General features: G+C 44.2%; 1 protein-coding gene and 1 long non-coding RNA gene across 3 annotated transcripts in view; one reads left to right on the top strand and one right to left on the bottom strand.

Moving 5' to 3' along the window:
- Positions 1–7,091, bottom strand: part of LOC309372028 — a 43,740-nt gene extending 36,649 nt beyond the window's left edge. Inside the window, exons 1-2 of the long non-coding RNA XR_014169375.1 lie at positions 6,916–7,091; positions 6,138–6,451 (exon numbers count right to left, since the gene is read on the bottom strand). This is a non-coding gene — a long non-coding RNA (uncharacterized lncRNA). The remainder of the gene's footprint in view (positions 1–6,137; positions 6,452–6,915) is intronic.
- Positions 1,448–19,417, top strand: PDIA4 (protein disulfide isomerase family A member 4). 2 transcript variants are annotated; one of them, XM_081915097.1, is made up of 10 exons: positions 1,448–1,581; positions 7,098–7,275; positions 8,707–8,912; positions 10,284–10,422; positions 11,588–11,793; positions 13,030–13,188; positions 14,813–14,964; positions 15,895–16,051; positions 17,209–17,442; positions 18,685–19,417. In XM_081915097.1, the coding sequence occupies exons 1-10, from the start codon at positions 1,482–1,484 to the stop codon at positions 19,098–19,100; spliced, it is 1,947 nt and encodes a 648-aa protein (XP_081771223.1). In that variant the 5' UTR covers positions 1,448–1,481; the 3' UTR covers positions 19,101–19,417. The 2 variants fall into 2 exon arrangements, with proteins under 2 accessions (XP_081771223.1, XP_081771224.1); XM_081915098.1 differs by lacking the exon at positions 1,448–1,581 and adding an exon at positions 2,316–2,364.
- Positions 19,418–19,873: the final 456 nt, after the last annotated feature.

Below are 19,873 nucleotides of genomic sequence, written 5' to 3'. Positions count from 1 at the left end.
GGTGGTTCAGTGGTAGAATTCTCGCCTGCCACGCGGGAGGCCCGGGTTCGATTCCCGGCCAATGCAACTTTCTTTTTTACGTTACAAATTCATAATATATTGTAACAAGTGTTTTCTTACAATCTAGAAAATCTGCAAGAACTGTGTTACTTAAAATGAGGAAGAAAACTCACGTTTAAGCCTGTATTTTCAATGTTCTAAGTAATGAATTTCAAACAGTCTTAGAAACACATAAACTCAATAGACAAAAGTATACATGTTTTATATGTACTGGCAGACAGAGGGGATTGAAATTGGAAAATTTGCACAAGAGAATAAAAAACACTGGAGATGCCGGGGATTGAACCCGGGACCTCACACATGCGAAGCGCGCGCTCTACCACTGAGCTACATCCCCCAGCTCCCAGTGTCTGCTCAGTGAAGTATATGCATTCTACACTTATCCTTCAGAAAAATGTTAACCCTTTAATAATGGTTGTGTACTTGTCTCAGCATGGAAGGACAAGCAAAAGAGCAGAGCCAAGCCACAACATCCACAATGCTACACAAAAAGATACGAAAGATCGCTCGCTGAAAGTTCCCTCAAGTGTCAAATTGCATTTTGCACAACTCCTCCTCTGACAAGCTGGCAGGCTAGTCTGAGAGGAGGATTATCTCATTGTGCTGAAATGAAGCTAGAGACCTTGTCAGAAAAACACACAAAGGAAAAAGCTACCCAAGGTGCTTAGGTAGAGATTTACAATTGCTCTTTTCCTTTACTATTTTATCAGTCGACATATTGAAGAATACCGAGTTTACCTTTCAAACCCGTGTGAAAGCCATAAATGAGCAGCAGACCTTGGAAGCTCCCCAGTTCCTGACACCCGCCTGACTAATTGTCCTAACTGGGCTCTGCTTCCTCTTGGGGGGCGAGAGGGGGATGCGCAAGCAACGTCCTCGGCTGGCGGGCTGCCCGGGGGCGGCGGGGGGCCTTGGTCGCGGCGAGGCCGAGAGGGAGGCTGGCCTCGAGGGGCCCCTCTGGCAGCGCGCGCGCCCGCCCGCCCGCCGATCCCGCCCCGCCTGCCCGGCTGACGTGGAGGCGCCTCAGCGGCTCCCGCCTTCCCGGCGACCCGTCCCAGCTCGAGGGCCTCCCTCGTGACGTCGCCACCCTCGAGCCAATCGCGGCGCGAGAAGTGGCTCCTCGTTGCCACGCCCCGCCCTTCAGGATTTGCTGGCGCTTCCCCCCGAGTGGCAGGCCGCGATTGGTGGTCTTCCAGGCTTGTCCAATCCGAGAGAGGCACCTCAGGGCATGCTGGCCGTGTGCGGGCGCCTGTTAAAGGGGAAGGCCTCGCCCGCTGCGCGCGCACCTGCCCCGCCCCCTCTCGGCGGAGCGGCGGCTGCGCGTGAGGCGAGCTCGCCTGGCGGCTATAAGGGCTGCGCTGCTGCTGCCGCCGAGTCCGCGGAGCGCCTGGTCCGAGGCCGCCTGGCGGGGAGAGAGCGAGATGGGCGCGACCAAGGTGCTCGTGCTGGCGTTGCTGCTGGCCGTGGCGAGCCTCGCCTCGTCCGCCAGCGCCCAGGCGGAGCGCGAGGGCCCCGCGGACGGTGAGCGCGGAGGGGGGTCGCGGGGAAGGGCGGGCGGGCTTCCGGGCCCCGCGGGGCCTTCAGAGCCTCTTTCCCGGCCAGGCGCCGCTCTCGCCTGCCTCTTACAAGACTTGCGGAAGCGAGCAGCCGCTATCAGAATGCGAGTTCCCGGGCTGACTGGAGAACGGCCCCAATGTCTCCTTAGCGTTTGGTCCGTGCCGTGGTTGCCTCTTCCTCTGCCTCGGGCTGCAGGCCAGAGCTGCAACGTCTGGGTCGGAGGAAGGGGTCTGCCCTCTAGGGAAGCTCAAGCGTGGTAAATTGGTTAGTCTCTTAGGGTGCCACAAATACTCTGTCTGGGGTGGTGGTTCTTCCTGCAGGAAGATGTAGAAAAGAGTGCTGAACCCCTTTGTCTGATCTGGAAAGGTGATTCTTGCCTCCTTATGTACGTAAATCTGAGCACAAGGAGCACCAAAAGGCAGTAAATGAAGTTTCTTTTAATTGCCAGATCTGTTTCTGACTTGAGTGACCTTCGGGGAGGGAGGTCTTTAACACAGTGGCAGAGCACATGCTTCAAATGCAAATGGTCCCAGGTTCCCTTCATGGCATCTCCTGGTAGGACTGGGAAGCTGCCTTCCAGAAACCCTGGAAAGCTGCAGCTGCTATTTAGTATTGAAGACAAAGCAAAAACTATGGACTGACATTGTGAGACAGCTTCCTGTGCGCACAACTTTGTTTTTTGTTTTTTTTACTTGCATCCTCTTTTGCAGAAAATGGAACCAGAGTTGTGCTGTGTACTGCTCCAAGGCACTGTGTTTTCACAGTAGATGTTCATACTGGATTGTGCTAGTTGTTTGCGTTGTTATACAAATGAGTTCTCTGGAGACACTTGTTTGCAATTTTAATCATACTGATTTAAAAACATGTAATTAAATCTGCCTACACCCTATTATCAGTTCACCTTGTATGTGTAAATTGGGGTTAATGGCAACATTCAGGATAAAAGGTCTTCATTTATATACTGGGCATGAAACAGTCATTTCTCCCTCACACAATTTGCTGTTATCCCAGCATTCTTTTTCATTTCATCTTGTTGGGACTTTTAGAATTAAATATTCTAATTTTGGAAAAGGTACTTAACAGTTTTTAATGACTGGTGTTTTAATGTATTTTAAATCTTTTGTTGGAAGCCGCTCAGAGTGGCTGGAGAAACCCAGCCAGATGTAAAGGTAAAGGTACCCCTGCCCGTACGGGCCAGTCTTGACAGACTCTGGGGTTGTGCGCCCATCTCACTCAAGAGGCCAGGGGCCAGCGATGTCCGAAGACACTTCCGGGTCATGTGGCCAGCGTGACATCGCTGCTCTGGCAAGCCAGAGCTGCACACGGAAACGCCGTTTACCTTCCCGCTAGAAAGCGGTCCCTATTTATCTACTTGCACCCGAGGGTGCTTTCGAACTGCTAGGTTGGCAGGCGCTGGGACCGAGCAACGGGAGCGCACCCCGCCGCGGGGATTCGAACCGCCGACCTTTTGATCGGCAAGCCCTAGGCGCTGAGGCTTTTACCCACAGCGCCACCCGCGTCCCTCCAGCCAGATGAGCAGGGTATAAATAATAAATTAATATTATTATCCAAGTACCTTTCAACATGGGTTCTGTTGTAAGAATCTTCTATAAATGATTGTAGATCAGGGCTGTAAAAGCTAGAAAATAAATGTCCTTCATGGCTTACCTGCTTCTTTTCTTTCAGTTTATTAGCCACTGAGACCTTTCTATTCTAACACAAGCTGGATAACAAGCTTGAATTTAGGTTTGTTGATGTTGGAGAAGCTGTACAGGTGGCATGATAATAGTAGTGAATGTTATGCCTATTTTTTTGTGACCAAATATTATAGCAGCATGTTTCTTGTTCAGAGAACGACTTATATTTTCCACATTGATGTTTGTTGCTTGATGAACTGGGCTTGTTGGATTCCCAACGCACCACACTAACAGCATACTCCACCGTAAGGCCTGTTCATTAACAATTGTTACTTTTGTTTCTTTCTAAAGCTAGCCTACCAAGCCAAATGAAACCCACTATTCTTTGGGAGGTTGGTGGGATTAGGGTGGGCCTGTAATAGAAGCCCAATAAATGGGACTTCCGGGTTGGCTCCATCGCCGAATGGCGGACTCCCTCCGAGCTCCGGAGGGAGCCTGCTCGGCAGGGGCTGGGTTCTACCGCGCCGGCGACGCGGGGACCCTCAAAAACCATGGGCGCTGAAACCCATGGGCATGGTGACTCGGCGGGCACCGTTTGCGCCCCCCCGACCCGCGAAGGAGCCTTTTTAAAGGCTACGGAGCGGGTGACGGGGGGTGGTGCTATGAGTCCTCCGCTTTCCCTGCCGAGCGAAGCCGCATGCCATTCGACGGAGTGCGCTGACTTCTTCCATTGAAAATTTGGACTTAAAAGAATAACCCATGAGTAATTGGAACTCGGATTAAAAAGGGGAATTTTTTTTAAAAAAAAAATCGGAGCGAGCGGGGGAGGTGCAAAAAGGAAGTCAGCCTCCCCCCTGTTGTAGAGGAGTTACAGCAAAGGATTTGACAACTAAGATCGAGTGCAACCTTATTTTGATAAAGTTATTAAATTTCGCGATGGAAAATTATAAGACTGGGCTGGAGGAGAAAAGTGGAATGTGAATTAAAATGCAACACCCCCCCCCCCCGGGAACCCCGGGAGCGATCCGTGAGAGCGCCGGGAGAGGAGAAAGAGAGGTTTTGACAGCTGTCAAAGGAGCTGTCAAAGCGGAAGAACAAAAAGAGAACTTTGTTACGAGGACTTTGCCGGTTACATTTGCTACAAATTGGATATAAATGGTTTAAAACAAGGAATAACAAGTTACTTTGACTGTTGGGTGTGATCTGGAAGGAAACAGAGTTACTATAATCCCTCTAGAGGAGCTGTGGGACACTACAAGTATTGCTGGCATGGAATTGGAATAGGACTTTTTATCTCCTGGGAAACTGCAGAAGTGGAACACTATTTTGTCTACACAGGTCTATACACTAAAGGAGACAATAGATTTATCTATTGAAGAATGGAAGGGACTTGACGTAATGTTTTGTTCCTGAATAACAAAGCCTCTGCAGAGGAATTAGAAGCTTTTGGAATTAGAACATTTGTGCAGGAGAGCAGGAAAAAAAAGGAGGAGAGAGATCAACAAGAACAACAAGAATAACAAGAACTGGGCAAAGTTGGAAGTGGGAACGTTTGGGACATCCAGATTTGAAAGGTCTAAAGAAATAAAAATGGAGTTTTTACTCTTAAATACAAAGATCTGGATGGAAAAAATGGACCTTTTTGAGTCAGACTCCTTCCAAGATTGGACATTCGATATTAAAGATGACTAAAAGACGGCAAAGACTATTAAAAAGACGGCAAAGCGGACTGGTGAAGAGCTATGGCTTAGATGTGGGAGCTCCAGGACGACAGTAGACATTGATGGACTTTGGGAACGCAACCGGGAAAGGGGGGAGGGAAACTTGGAATCCAAAGGGTGCTAAATTATATTTTATTCTTTTTTCTATTGTTTCTATTCTAATCTGTATTGCATATTAAAGAGGGGAACTCGTGGAAGGGATCAGGTCGATTTTAGGGGATGGGAAAATATTTTTTAAATTGGGTCAATGATAATAAGTTTAAAATTTGGGGTAAGAATTTGTTGAATTTATTTAAAAGAATTGGAATACAAGAGGGGGAGGGGAAGTCCTGGAAAGATGCCAATGAAAATAAGGTTTTAATTTTGGATGTTGTTCTTTTTTTGTTATATTTGAAAATCTTTAATAAATATTATATAAAAAAAACAATAAATGGAAGAGAGAGGGACTCTCCTGATTCTGGGTAAAAGACACTGGGCTGCAAAGGCCCAAGAACCAATAGGCAGGGCAGCTGAATTGTCTGCTCTCGTTTCTTTTATTTATCTCTTTTGCTACCGCTCTACCCCGCCAAACACCTGATTGGTACTGCAGCAAAAAAAGGTGCATCGTTTGCTGCCACGCTGCTGGGGGGATAAGCGCTTCAAAAAAAGACATGTATTGATAGATTTAACGTGGCTTGCAATGACAAACCAAGTGCAATGTGTTATGCATCAGGCTGCCTTTTGAACAACTTGGGAACTGTGGCTGATGCAGAATTCAGTGGCCAGGATTGCTTACTAGATTGCTGACTGGAGCACGATGGTCTGAGTATAAATCTTGGCATGACTGCATTGGCTACAAACTAAGTTTGGGGCTCAGTTCAAAGTGGTGCTTTGGACTTATAAAGCCTCGCGCAGCTCAAGGGTGCAGGTGGCGCTGTGGTCTAAACCACTAAGCCTCTTGGGCTTGCCAATCAGAAGGTTGGCAGTTCGAATCTGCACAATGGAGTGAGCTCCTGTTGCTCTGTCCCAGCTCCTGCCTACATAGCAGTTCAAAAGCATGCCAGTGCAAGTAGATAAATAGGTACCGCTGTGGCAGGAAGGTAAACAACGTTTCCGTGTGCTCTGGTTTCCGTCACAGTGTTCCGTTGCATCAGAAGCGGTTTAGTCATGCTGGCCACATGACCTGGAAAGCTGTCTGTGGACAAATGCCAGCTCCCTCGGCCTGAAAACAGACAAGTGCCACACCCCATAGTCGCCTTTGACTGGACTTAGCCACCCAGGGGTCCTTTGCCTTTTTTACCTACGCAGCTCAGCACCCCAACATCTCAAGGGCTGCCTCTTCCCAAGTGAACCAACCCGAACCCTGTGCTCTTCATTTGAAGGCCTTCTCAGTGGTGGCTCCCCATTTGCCCAGGGAGGGGCAGCTGACACCACCTCTGTTTTTAGACACCAGATTTTGGATCATGAATTAAGAGGGTACTTGGGTACGTTTGTGGTCTCTTGTGTTACCATAAAGCACCAATGCAGCAGCAAGCAAAGGCTCTAGCAGCCAAGTCAGCTGCTTGTGGCTGGAAAGCCAAACAGGATTGTTGCCATGGGAACAAAGGGGCAGTCCATTCTGTACTGAGCACCGGATGTTAGCTCAGTGTGTGTGTCATATGACCGGTACTGGAAGTACATGGGTGGAGTTTATTCTTACTGCTGTGGAGTGCAGACATGTTTCTCTGTACTGATGTAAGAGACAGAAATAAAGGATGTAAATAGATTTCTGTCTGCTTCTTTCCCCTCCCTGGGGATACCAAAGGGGAGAGAGAAGAAACGGTGTGTTCTTCTCACATCTGGGAAGAATCGCCGAGACCTCGCCTGCTTATCTGCCGGGAGTAGCAGCGGGGAGGTCGACAAGGAATATCTGCCGGTGCCTACGTCGTGGCACATTCCTCTGACCCAGGCAGAATTCCAACATCTTGCTGTGCTCATCTTTTTGGGGGTGGTTTAGATCTGTCATTTAATATATTTCTATGTTATGTGCACTTTAGGTTCTTATTTTATTCTTGTTCTTATAGCTGATTTTAATGTTATGGGGTTTTTTTACATTATGAAAAAAGTGACAATAATATTATATTTTTCCCTCCCCCTTAATTAGACTTTGTTGCCCCAGGGGAGACCAGTGTTGATGATGAGGAGGAGGACATTGATGATTATGATGAAGATGATAGTTCAGAAATCAAAGAGGAAAATGGTGTTGTCGTATTGAATGATGCAAACTTTGATACTTTTGTTGAAGGAAAGGACACTGTGCTTCTGGAGTTCTATGCCCCTTGGTAAGTCTGGTTCCAGTGTTTTCATCCTCCTCCTTGAAGTTAATTCATATTTCATGTCTGCCATGCTGCAGTAGGATGTTTCTTCTTCCCGCTGTGAGTTCCCATAAAACAGGACGAAAGCTACTTAGTGCTGTTTGTATTTATTTTTAAATCAGTGTGCTATATATTAAATACCCATTTCTGTACTTAAGCACAATTGTTGATGGAGGGGATTTAAAGTGTTCAGAAGAAAAAAATATGGTTGGTGCTGTTGAAATGTGCATGCTGGAGTGGGAGTGCACAATCTCGTGGTGCACTTGCATCCAATTGCAAAAAGTGTGTGTGTTATGTCTGCACTGATGATGGTGGTGATAATGATAATGATAACAATAATAATTTATATGCTGCCCATCTGACTGGGGTCCCCCAGCCACTCTGAGCAGCTCCCAACAAATTAAAACAATATCACATCAAAAACTTCATTGAACATGGCTGCCCTTAGATGTCTTCCAAAAGTCATATAATTGTTTATTTCCTTGACATCTGATGGGAGGGTGTTCCACAGTGGGGGCTCAACTACCAAGAAGGCCCTCTGCCTGGTTCCCTGTAACCTCACTTCTTCCAGTGAGGGAACCAGCAGAAGACGCTTGGAGGAGGACCTCACTGTCTCAGCTGGATGATGGGGGTGGAGGCACTCCTTCAGGTATATTGGGCTGATGCCATTTAGGGCTTTAAAAGACAGCACCAGCAGTGAATTGTGTGCGGAAACATCCCGGGAGCCAATATAGGTTCTTTAAGACCACTGTTCTATGATCCTGGCAGCTGCTCCCTTCCACTGAGCCCTCACAGGAACATCTGACAAGTAAGGAGCTTTCACATCTGTTGTCAGAAGTGGCACAGTCTTGGGAATTCTGCACCCTATGACTTTTCTGAACGTGTGGGTCAATTCTAAATCTTCTGTGCTCAGGCTTGACTTACTCGGTACTGCTTTTAAAAAAGTAATGGAGAGTTTCCATGATTACGCTGTGCTGTTTCCTGCAGCCACAGGGATGGCTTACAGCTCTGCACTTGCACAGTGTAGTCCATAGTCATTTTGAAGAAATCTGCTAGTCAAACTGCTTTCTTAACACGACTGTGCGGCTGCATACATGGCTGTATGGAGCAGTGTGAGCAGACAAGAAGCACTTGGCTGGACACAGCTTCAGTAATGCCTGCAGCCAGCAAAGCCCCAGTGTTTAAGTGACCCTGGAATTTATTTCCTGGTGGGCTTTGGCCTTCTGGGCAGTGACTTTGTTTCTTTCCAGAATTTGAGCCAACCTGTTCAAGCTACCCAGACATGTGACATACCTGACTGCTGTGTTGTAAAATCAGCCCTATCGTTTCTCAAAAGGTGTGCTGTAGAAATTGAGTGCTGAAGTTAAACTCTTGCAGAATTAATTTGTTTTTCTTCAGGTGTGGGCATTGCAAGCAGTTTGCACCAGAATATGAAAAAATAGCCCAAGCATTGAAAGAAAATGACCCTCCCATCCCAGTTGCCAAAATAGATGCTACAGCAGCCTCCACGGTGTCAGGGCGTTTTGACGTGAGTGGCTACCCAACCATCAAAATTCTGAAGAAGGGGCAGCCTGTGGATTATGAGGGCTCAAGGACAGAAGCAGGTGAGCAGCAGCACACTTCTGATCCTGCAGGCTTTTCTTAGGCTGTTTAATACACCCTTTCATTCACTCAAAATCTGAGTGGTGTCTTCTAAAATACAGGAAGGCTTAAGGCAGGTAAGGATCCTTTTTCCGCCCGGGGCCCCATGCCCGTGGTAGCGGAAGGGCCAGAGGGAAAAGTGAGCAGAACAAGGCCTATACCTTTTGTCTTTGTGCAGTAAACTAGCTTCTGCACCCACACCTAAACACCCCTCTGTCCTCCATCCAGGCAAGGCAGCAGCATTTTCAGAGGTCAGGGACACCACCCAAGTTGTGAAGTGAGGTCTGAGGGTCCTATCTGTGGTTCTAAGGGCATGTTACAAACTTGCATTGATAGAGGATGTACAATTGACTTCCCATAATACTTGTGTATACCGTAATTGACATCCATCTTCTGGATATCATGCAAAGGAATTGTGTAATTCCCTCCACAGGGAGTTGTGCTAGCTGTCCCCACACCAGGGGCCTCTTCATCTCCACTTGGGGCAGAAGCTCCGGAAAAGGGATGCATGGGATGCTTAACACAGCACTGTCATATGAAAATAATCCTAATGCAGAGTATTTTGCATTAAAAGCTTTTAAAATGGCTTAAACGCATTGCAGTATCCCCAGAAAAATAAGCTGTGTTAACTGAAGGATTTTCTAGGAACCATGCCTCCTGCCCCCAGCTCCAAGCTAGGTGAGCTAGCAGCAAATCTGTTGGTGATTTTTGTAATCAGCAGTACTGTGGTAGCAAATTCTTTTTTCTGTGCAATTGTAGAACTGCAACAGAATTTCAGAGCAAAGTCAGTTAAGAAGGGTTTGTTTTTGTGCATTTTAACTCCTGTGGGATGTGAAGTAGAATCAGAGCTGGTAATCTAGTCCAACCCCCTGCAGTGCAGGAATCTTTTGCCAAATGTGGGGCTCAAAGCCACAACCCTGAGATTAAGGGTCTGGAGCTTTTTGGATAGCTCAGCCGGAAGAGCCTAGGACCAACCTGCCAGTTCTCCATCATTCTAAATGGGTGGCTGGAAGACTGATAGTGCCGTGTACAAACAGATTAGGTTTCTATGTGATTAACATTTAGTATAATGGATTTTTTTTAAAAAAAATTATCTGTGTGCTGACATGCTGTAACATGACTTAGAATTCAAGGTGAGTGTATGTAGATAAGAATAGGCAGGTAATAGAATTAGTCGACAGGCAGTATTCTGCCAAGGTTCTTTCCGCATAAAGGGATAGTTGTTGTAAGGCGAAGGCGACCTGGTTCCCTCTCCACATGCAAGGTCTTTGAGGTAGACAAGCTGTCCCTTCCACCTGTCATTGCTCATTTTTCTCTTCTTATTCTTTTTGTAGAAATTTTGGCTAAAGTGAAAGAAGTTTCGCAGCCTGATTGGGTCCCACCACCTGAAGTCACATTAGTGTTGACCAGCGAAAACTTTGATTTAGTCGTGAACGAGGCTGACATAATCCTGGTTGAATTCTATGCTCCATGGTAAAGGGAAAGAGAGTTTTTTGCCTTTTAGCTTTCGCAGTGTTTATATATTCCTTCATTTGATATAGGAACTGCAAGCAGACTTTGTGTGCCCTGCCCCTGGTACAAAATTATAGGGCATGTTCAGTTTGGCTTTATGGAGTCAATATTCCTGCTGCATTTAGAGCTTTGGAAAAATTTGGAGCTAGTGGGAGGGGACTGACTGTATCTCCGGAATCTCCAGTGTACACTTTTATCTGGTATGTGCAAAAACATTACACCATGGTTTATCTTTTCAAAGAGATTGATTTGTTTAAAAGGCTGGGTAACAAAAATTATAGCTGTATGTATGGTGTATTCAGTTTTTGATGTAGGTTGCTTCTAGGTAGTACTTGGAGTAGACCTGCAATCTTATTAGTTTTGTGGCATGCCTTCAGATGAAATGAAAACGTGTAATGTCTTGAGATGAAGATTGGCAAGATCATTTTCTATTTCTGCCTTCCTGTTTGCTGCATTTGAATACAGTGGTACCTCGGTTTACAAACTTAATCTGTTCCTGAAGTCCGTTCTTAAACCGAATTCTTTCTTAAACTGAGGCACGCTTTCCCTAATGAGGGCTCCCGCCACTGGTGCCCTTCCACCGTTTGGATTCCGTTCTTAGACCAAGGTAAAGTTTGCAAACCAGGATACTGTTTCCAGTTTTGCGGAGTTCATAAACCGAATTGTTCTTAAACAGGACTGTTCTTAAACCGAGGTACCACTGTATTGACAAGTATTCAGTCTGTTGAACCTCTATGCAAATGTGCAATTTTCACTGCTTATGTAAGTTATTAAGCAGCCACTGGATAACCAAGGTCCTGTGTGTGTGTGTGTGTGTGTGTGTGTGTGTGTGTGTGTGTGTGTCTGTCATCTGCAATTTGCATAGGAACTTGAGGATCCAGCTCAAAACATTGACAGTATTTTCAAACCAGCTGCATCTCTGGGGCACTTGCCTACAAAATGGATACAGATGTATGCTGTGATATTTTATCTTACCCAATCAAAGTATTGGCACAGAAAAGACAGGAAGCTTAAGTACTAGGGGAAGGGGAACAGAGCTATCTTTTCAAGCAGTGAGAATAGATTTCTCTCCATTATCTTTGAGAGCTTTTGGCTACCAAGTTATCCATTCTTGTTCCCTATTGAGGTGTGGGCACTGCAAGCGGTTGGCTCCAGAATATGAGAAAGCAGCCAAGGAGTTGAGCAAGAGAACGCCTCCAATTCCCCTTGCTAAAGTTGATGCTACTGCTGAAACCGATCTTGCTAAGAGATTTGACATTTCTGGATATCCATTACTCAAGATCTTCCGCAAAGGCAAACCTTTTGATTACAATGGTCCAAGAGAAAAATACGGTATGGTTTGTAAAGCATCTTCTTTTTCTTCACGGTAAATACATGAGTTTGGACCTGTTTGTGTTTCATAGACACTGAGCTAAGAATTGCATTTTATATGTATGTAAGATGATGTTCAAACTGCCCTGGACTTAGGCAGCATTTCTTGTTTCTATTAATGCTATTTGTATAATTGGTCTGTGATTGGTAATTGCCTGCACCTTATTTTATAGAAAGTTTTTGTTAATGTATAAGGGTTTATGCATGCAGAGAAAAAGGACAAAATAGTTAATTTCAGTGTTTTGTTTAATTTGGGTGTGTTTTGTCTTGCACCTAGTCAAGCAAGTGGGAATGACTCACCACGATCTATAGTATAAATACTGTTGTATTTAAGGCAAGTTTGCTCTTGGCCAGAGCCTAGTCAGTCTGTGCTGGATCTACAATTGTATGTAACTGAAAATGCATTATGCTGTCAGTAAAGCAACTGACTCTTCCTAGATCTGCTTGGTGTTTCTCTGTTGCTTTGGCACACTCCATGGGCATTAGGATGGGACGTTCCCAACATTTTTCATGCCTAAGGCATAAACGTATCAATGGAGGGAGAGAGTGGAATCTTGTTTCTTCTGTGGATTTAAGCTTCCAGCCTGAGAGCTCATTCCACACCAACTGAGGAACTCCTGAAGATGTGACACAAAACCTCAATGTATTCTGAAGATTGCTAGGATTTTTGAGCTTCACTATTTTCTCACTGGCATTAGCAAAGCACCAGGGAACCATAACCAGACAAGCAGTAACTATAGCACAAGGATATCATTTTGAACCAGGATAAACTCCGTACTGTATGATGACAGCACTTTTTAAATTGTTTTGAATCTTGGCACTGCTTGTTGTGTTTGGTCATATATAAACTTTATTTATTTTTTAATATGTATTACTGCTTTCAGTTTGAAAACTTGCAACATGGTTCATCTGATGTTTTATTTGCTACTGTAATTTAACATTAATAAGGCAATAGTTAGCAGCTACATAATAGAATAAAATTACTAACAATAATAAAACTATCGACAGGTTTTTTTTTATATTTAAAAAAAGCCCTGGGGAAAACAAGTCTTTGGAACATGTTAATTTTTAGTGGTCACCTAGTGCCTCTTTCAGAGAATAGAGCACTTGCAAAACATAACCAATTTTCACTTTAAAAAATAAAATGCTTTTTGTCAAGCAATAACACAAGTTTGTGTTTTTCTTTTTGTTAACCAGGCATTGTTGATTACATGATAGAACAGGCTGGGCCTCCATCCAAACAGATACAGGCTGTCAAACAGGTACAAGAATTTGTGAAAGATGGAGACGATGTCATTATTATTGGGGTTTTCAAAGGAGACCAGGACCCAGCCTACCAACTGTATCAAGATGCTGGTAAGCCCTTCCTCTCTTGTCCATAGTATGTCAACATTTGCTCAATTCCTACACTTGGAAAGTGCTTTGTAGACATTTCTGATAGTGCAGACTAGGAGACAAACTTGCATCTTAGAAATATTAGTCTATTTTCTTGTAGCTACAGTGGCTTGTCGGTTCTCAAAATGTTGCCCACATCCATTTTCTGGCTTTTCCCCTTGATGTTTTCTGGGGTGACTGCCTCAAGAATGGAGGCAAAAAAATTGAAATTTATAGGGAACATGAAACATAGGTATAAAAACACAAACACATGAAAATGAAATTTAAGCAAGTGGAAGCAGCATCTGTGTCTCTTGATGTAATTGAGCATGTGCAGAGCAACAGAAAAGAGCTAAAGCAGGAAAGAATGGTTTTATTATCTGGGACTTGAAGACTTCAGTCCTGTTCTAGTCATCCCATCTCAGAAAGGGCATTCTCCAAACAGAGTACTAGAAAGAACTACTAAATTGTTTAGGTGTTTAGCACTCTTTCCCTATAAAGAGAGGCAAATGCAATTGAGACTGCTTGAGAGGGGGATGACTACAGGGAATACATGAAAGGTTCTTAAAATTATGAATAATATGGAGAAATTAACAAGTGTAACTTTCTTGGTCATCCACTGAAATGATTTGTAGTAGCTTCAGGACAGAAAATATTAGGTTCTACTGTACACATTGGTTTGGTTCCGATGTAATGTTACAAGAACAAACCCAGCAAGACTCCATCCTTCATGCAAGACAGAAGGAGATTTGAAAACTTCCACACCCAGTTTTGAATTAGTTGCAGTTCACCATCCCTTGGAAGAGCAAGGGAGCCCATGAGCCTCATATTTTCCCCAACTAGGTCTCATGATGGCAAATACTGATGTCCAAACCATGCCAATGTGTAATTAATTTACAGAATGCAAAACCACAAGAATGGGGGTGAGGCCACTAGTAAACAGGCCTTTTTTTAAAAAAAGGATTAGACACGTTCATGGAAGAGGTCTGACAACAGTCATTAGCCTTCATAGCTACATGGAAGCATTTGATCAAGAGAAAGTGTGCCTCTTAATTCTCATTGCTGGGGACAAACTAGAGATGAGCATTGCCTTCATGCCCTTTTGTGAGCTTCCAGATCCATTTGAAGGTTGGTAGTGGTTCATTATTGGATTTGTGTGTACTGTTTGAAGCTTTGTCATGTAAATTGTTCCAAAACTAAAGGATAGTAATGCTATGCAAAATAATTCAGATCGTTCTGCATTTATTTGAGTTTTCAAGCTCTGCATAAAACAAATACAGAAGGAAAAAAGGAAAAACAACAACCGGGTGTATTCAGTCTCTGTAAGAAATTCAGTCTCTGTAAGAAATCATATCATTACATAAGTTTTCTAATAGCAACAGAACTTTAGACCAGAGTTGTCTGGGCAGTAATCCTTCCAAGAGGAGATCTGGGAACTCAGCAGTACCATAGACCCAGATGGTCTGTTTACAAACCCTCACTCCAGGTGTCAATACTTTTGCATTTCTGACCCAGCAATTTCCTTTCTCCTCTTTGGTATTCCTCCAAACATGTATGTGTGTGTGTGTGTGTATATATATATATATATATAATTTTTATTTTTCAGCTAATAACCTAAGAGAAGAATTCAAGTTCCATCATACCTTCAGCAATGAAATTTCAACCTTTTTGAAAGTGGACCCAGGAAAACTGGTGGTGATGCAACCTGAAAAATTTCACTCAAAATATGAACCTAAAATGCATGTTTTAGACATTAAAGTGAGTACGTCTATCAAGGCTATACTGGGTACAAACAAGTTGGTTTTCTTTCATTCATTTTATTTCTTGGTGCTCCAGCTTGCATCTTAAATCTAATGCTCAAGACCCAATATAGCTAGAGCTGTGGCTACTGAAATGAACATATGAGAATTCTGAGTGTGCCCAGTTGAAGCAAACCCCAGCAAGTTCCAAGAAGAAGAAGAAGAGTTTGGATTTGATATCCCGCCTTTCACTCCCTTTAAGGAGTCTCAAAGCGGCTAACATTCTCCTTTCCCTTCCTCCCCCACAACAAACACTCTGTGAGGTGAGTGGGGCTGAGAGACTTCAAGGAAGTGTGACTGGCCCAAGGTCACCCAGCAGCTGCATGTGGAGGAGCGGAGACTTGAACCCGGTTCCCCAGATTACAAGACTACCGCTCTCAACCACTACACCACACTGGCTCCAAAGTGATAGATGTGCAAAATCTGAACAGTCACTTGCAGGAGAGACTAAGCTAAGAGAAAATGGAAGCAGGCTCTTAGGGAGACTTCAGAAATGAAAAATCTTGGTGGAGCACAAAAATCTAGGCTTGGCGGGGGCGTGTATAGTGGTGGCAGGGGTGGAGAGAAAGAAATCTACCCAGCCAACATGTCATGGAAGAAGCTGTTTCACTTAGCAGACACTTGGAAGTAAGCTACACATCGCCAGAGCCTGTCACCCAACCTGTCTTGTAATCATGGTAGCCAGGCTTTCTGTGAGATAGCAGGAAATCCTGAATTCTGTAGCTAATCCTATTTTCTGAGTCTGAAAACTGAAATATTTTCAACACACCTGTTGTTTCTTCTGGGTGGTGGTGGTGGTTTTTTAAGAAAAGGTTTTTTAAGGAGAGGCCTTCTGTAATGTAAACTCCTCCAATGGTCACATCCCACTGATTTTTGTTTCTGTAAACAGGATTCCACTGATGCCACTGAAGTGAAAAACCACGTGGTGAAGCATGCCTTGCCTCTTGTGGGTCATCGCAAATCTGCCAATGATGCTAAGAGATACACCAAGAAGCCTCTGGTAGTTGTTTATTATACAGTGGACTTCAGCTTTGATTATCGTGTTGGTAGGTATTACTTTTAGTTAGTGTTGTACCCAATGTCATACTTGGAGTGGCCCCAATGAAGTCATACAAACATAGAAATGTAGAGTTGGAAGGGACCCCGAGGATCTTCCAGTCCAACTGCCTGCGATGCAGTAATCTCAGCTAAAGCATCCATGTGAGAGAGCCATCCAATATCTGCTTAAAAGCCTCCAAGGAAGGAGACCGTTCCACTGTAACAGCTCTTACTGTCAAAGTTAACTGGAGGGAGAGCTCAGTCAGTAGAGCATGAGATTCTTAACTTTAGGTTTGTGGGTTCAAGCTCCATGTTGGGCAAAGGATCCCTGCATTGCAAGGAGGTTGGACTAGATGAGCCTCGTGGTCCATTCCAATTCTATTATTCTGAATCCATTGGTTTGAGTCCTACTCTCTAGAGCAGGAGAAAACAAGCTTGTTCCATCTTCCATGTGACACCCCTTGAAATATTTTTAAATGGCTATCATATTTCCTCTTAGTCTCTTCTCGAGGCTAAACATACTCAACTCTCTTAACTGTTCCTCATATGGCTTGGCTTCCAGACCCTTGATTATCTTGGTTGCCCTTCTCTGCACACGTTCCAGCTTGTCAATATCCTTCTTAAATTGTGGCATCCAGAATTGGACAGAGTATTCCAGTTGTGGTCTGACCAAGGCAGAATAGAGTGGTAATATTACTTTCCCTTAATCTGGGCACTCGGCTTCTGTGGATGCAGCCTAGAAGAGCATTAGCTTTTTTGCTACAGCATCACACTGTGGACTCATGTGACGCTTGTAGTCCACCAAGACCAAGGTCATTTTCACATGTGCTACTGGCAAGCCAGGTGTCCCCCATCTTATATTGGTGCAGCTGGTTATTCCTGCCTAAGTGCAGAACCTTACATTTGTCCCTATTGAACTTCATTTTGTTAATTTGGGCCCAGTTTTCTGATCAAACAGTTCATACAAGCAACCAGTCTTAATCCAAAAGAGACACGCTCACCCGCTTTCAGTCTCCTCCACCAATCTCTCACAAACGCCCCTATTTCCAAGTCCTGGTCATGAGCTCCCAGAATCGGCAACCAGGTAAGTATAACTGGGTTGAATATAACCTGCTCCAGAATAAACCAGATGTCTCTAACTTCATTGTGTGTTTGTTGTCTTCAGCTACTCAGTACTGGCGAAACAAAGTCTTGGAAGTGGCTAAGGACTTCCCAGAATATACTTTTGCAATTGCGGATGAAGAAGACTATTCTTCTGAGATAAAGGATCTGGGACTTGTTGACAGTGGAGAGGATGTCAATGCTGCTATCTTTGATGAAGGTGGTAAAAAGTATGCCATGGAACCAGAAGAGTTTGATTCTGATGCGCTGAGGGAATTTGTTGTCTCATTCAAAAAAGGTAAACTGTAGTTGGATTGTGGACAATCCATGCTTCCTGAAGGCAGACCTGTTTAGGGAAGTTTTTAATGTTTAAAGTTTTATTCTGTTTAATATTCTGTTGGGAGCCACCCAGAGTGGCTGGGGAAACCCAGCCAGATGGGTGGGCTATAAATATTATTATTATTAATTATTATTTACAGTATTATGCTTCCTTAAATTTGCGTGTAGGTTCACTAGCCCCCTGTGTAATTCATGAGCTTAGTTCTCTCACACACTTTCCCAGAAGCTGGATAAACCTGGATGTAGCACCATTTAAAGAGAAAACTGAGCCTTTCCCCCTTCAAATGCCAGCAAAAATAGTTTGAAATATCTAGTCCTACCCTCTGCATACTTGATATTACTATTTTATCATAGGGAAATTGTCTTAAGATGAACCACCCAAAATGTCACAAATAGTGAGCCAGCTTTTCAGCTCTTCACCAGGTTATTATTATTATTTATTAAATTGGTTAGTGGCTTTAGCTTGCACAGGGCAACGCAAGGGAACAAAAAACCCCACATAGATACAGTAAAACCAGAGGTGTGGGGGGGGTATATTAAAATCATCCCACACACTTCTAAAAGGCCACAGACTGCTTAATTAGCCAAAGGCCTGGTTAATGAGGAAAGTATTTGCCTTGCCTCTAAAGAGATGTAACAAAGGTGCCAGGCAAGCCTCCCTGGCGGGCAGCCACTTCAAAAAGGCCCATTCTCATGTTGCCACCCTCTGGACCTCCCTTGGAGGGAAGGGAGCACACAAAGGGCCTAAGATGATGACCGCAGAGAGGGTCCGTTCATATGCAGAGAGGTATTTTGGTCCTGAGCCATTTAAGGCTTTATAGGTAAAAACCCAGCACTTTAAATTGGGCCCTGAAATTGATTTGCAGTCAGGCCCGTCTTTCCTCAGTGAGCAACCTGGCTGCTGAATTCTGTATCTTAAATTGCAAAAAAGGAAATATTTTAGTTTTGTTCTTCCCTATGTGCCAATATGCCATATGTCCCAAATGCTGTGAAAGGCAATTTTCGTCAAACTGTACTTTGTGGTCTAAACTTTTCACAAGTGATCATTCAAGGAGCTATTTACAGAAAAATTGGAGCTGTGGATTGGGGGGTGGGCAGGTTGGCAGTAACTCATCTACGTTAGTAGTTTTGTTGCCAACTTCTGTGAACTAACTGCAAGGGACATGGTCTTTTATGACAGTATTCCTGTTTCCTTTCCTAGGTAAACTGAAACCCATTGTGAAGTCCCAACCAGTACCAAAAAATAACAAGGGTCCTGTGAAGATTGTAGTTGGCAAAACGTTTGAATCTATAGTGATGGATCCAAAGACTGATGTTCTCATAGAGTTCTATGCTCCCTGGTGTGGACACTGTAAGAAGCTTGAGCCCATTTATACTGAGCTGGGTAAAAAATACAAAACTCAGAAAAACCTGGTCATTGCCAAAATGGATGCTACTGCCAATGATGTCACCAATGAAAATTACAAAGTAGAAGGATTCCCCACCATCTATTTTGCTCCTAGCAATAAGAAAAAGGATCCTATTAAATTTGGAAGTGGAGAAAGAGATCTGGAAAGCTTGAGCAAATTTGTAGAAGAATATGCCACCAAACTAAGTAGGACAAAAGAAGAACTTTAGGTGGAACAACAATCATTGGTGAAGAGTTAATGCAAACTTACTGAAATATTGATTGGGGAAAACAACTTAACACCTGGAGCAAAGAGAATTTGGGGAGGGCAAAACAATGCTGTATGAGATTTTTGTATTACAAAAGAAATCTGAACACTGAACTTTTTGATGTAAATGGTTTTTATTAGTTTCATCAGTTTTGATGTAAGAAAAATACATTATTTTTTGTTACTAACTTGAGCTCCCCCCCCCCCCCGAAAGCAAAGCTATAATACTTTTTCCAGACCCTTGTAATAAAATCACTTCTAGAGCTGTTGTCCCCTCAATATTGCCTCTTTCTCCTTCTTCCCCCTCAACAAGAGACACACACACACCAGGCCTGGGACTCAGTGCTGCTGCTGCTGCTGTGGCCGCCCCAGAGCACCAACTGGGTGCTGAAGTTGGAAGCTTGAATCTCACCGCCAGCTGCTGCGTAATCCTGGTCATGTGGTTGCTCTTGCCTTTCCCCGCAAGACATCCTGCTTTTCCTGTGTGCTCAAATTATGCAATGTCCAAAATAATAAAAGGAAACCTCCAAAGGAACAAAAGGTTCCAAAGCTTGGCAGAGGAGTGGCCACAGTGAGTGCAAAACAGGTGGGGAGGGAGGCTGCCATGAGCGTCACCAGAATTTATGTTGCTGGTACAGGACATCCTTTCGTCATCTATCTGGCTCAGTCTAGCAGATTTGGAATGAAATGCCTCAACAACAGTTGTTTTAAATTGCTTTTGACCTCAGCAAGCAG

The sequence above is a fragment of the Podarcis melisellensis genome (assembly GCF_964234715.1).
Source record: "Podarcis melisellensis genome assembly, chromosome: 6".
NCBI classification, from domain to species: Eukaryota; Metazoa; Chordata; class Lepidosauria; order Squamata; family Lacertidae; genus Podarcis; species Podarcis melisellensis.
Note: the sequence above shows the minus strand (reverse complement) of the source record. Positions and strands in the feature narration are given on the sequence as shown.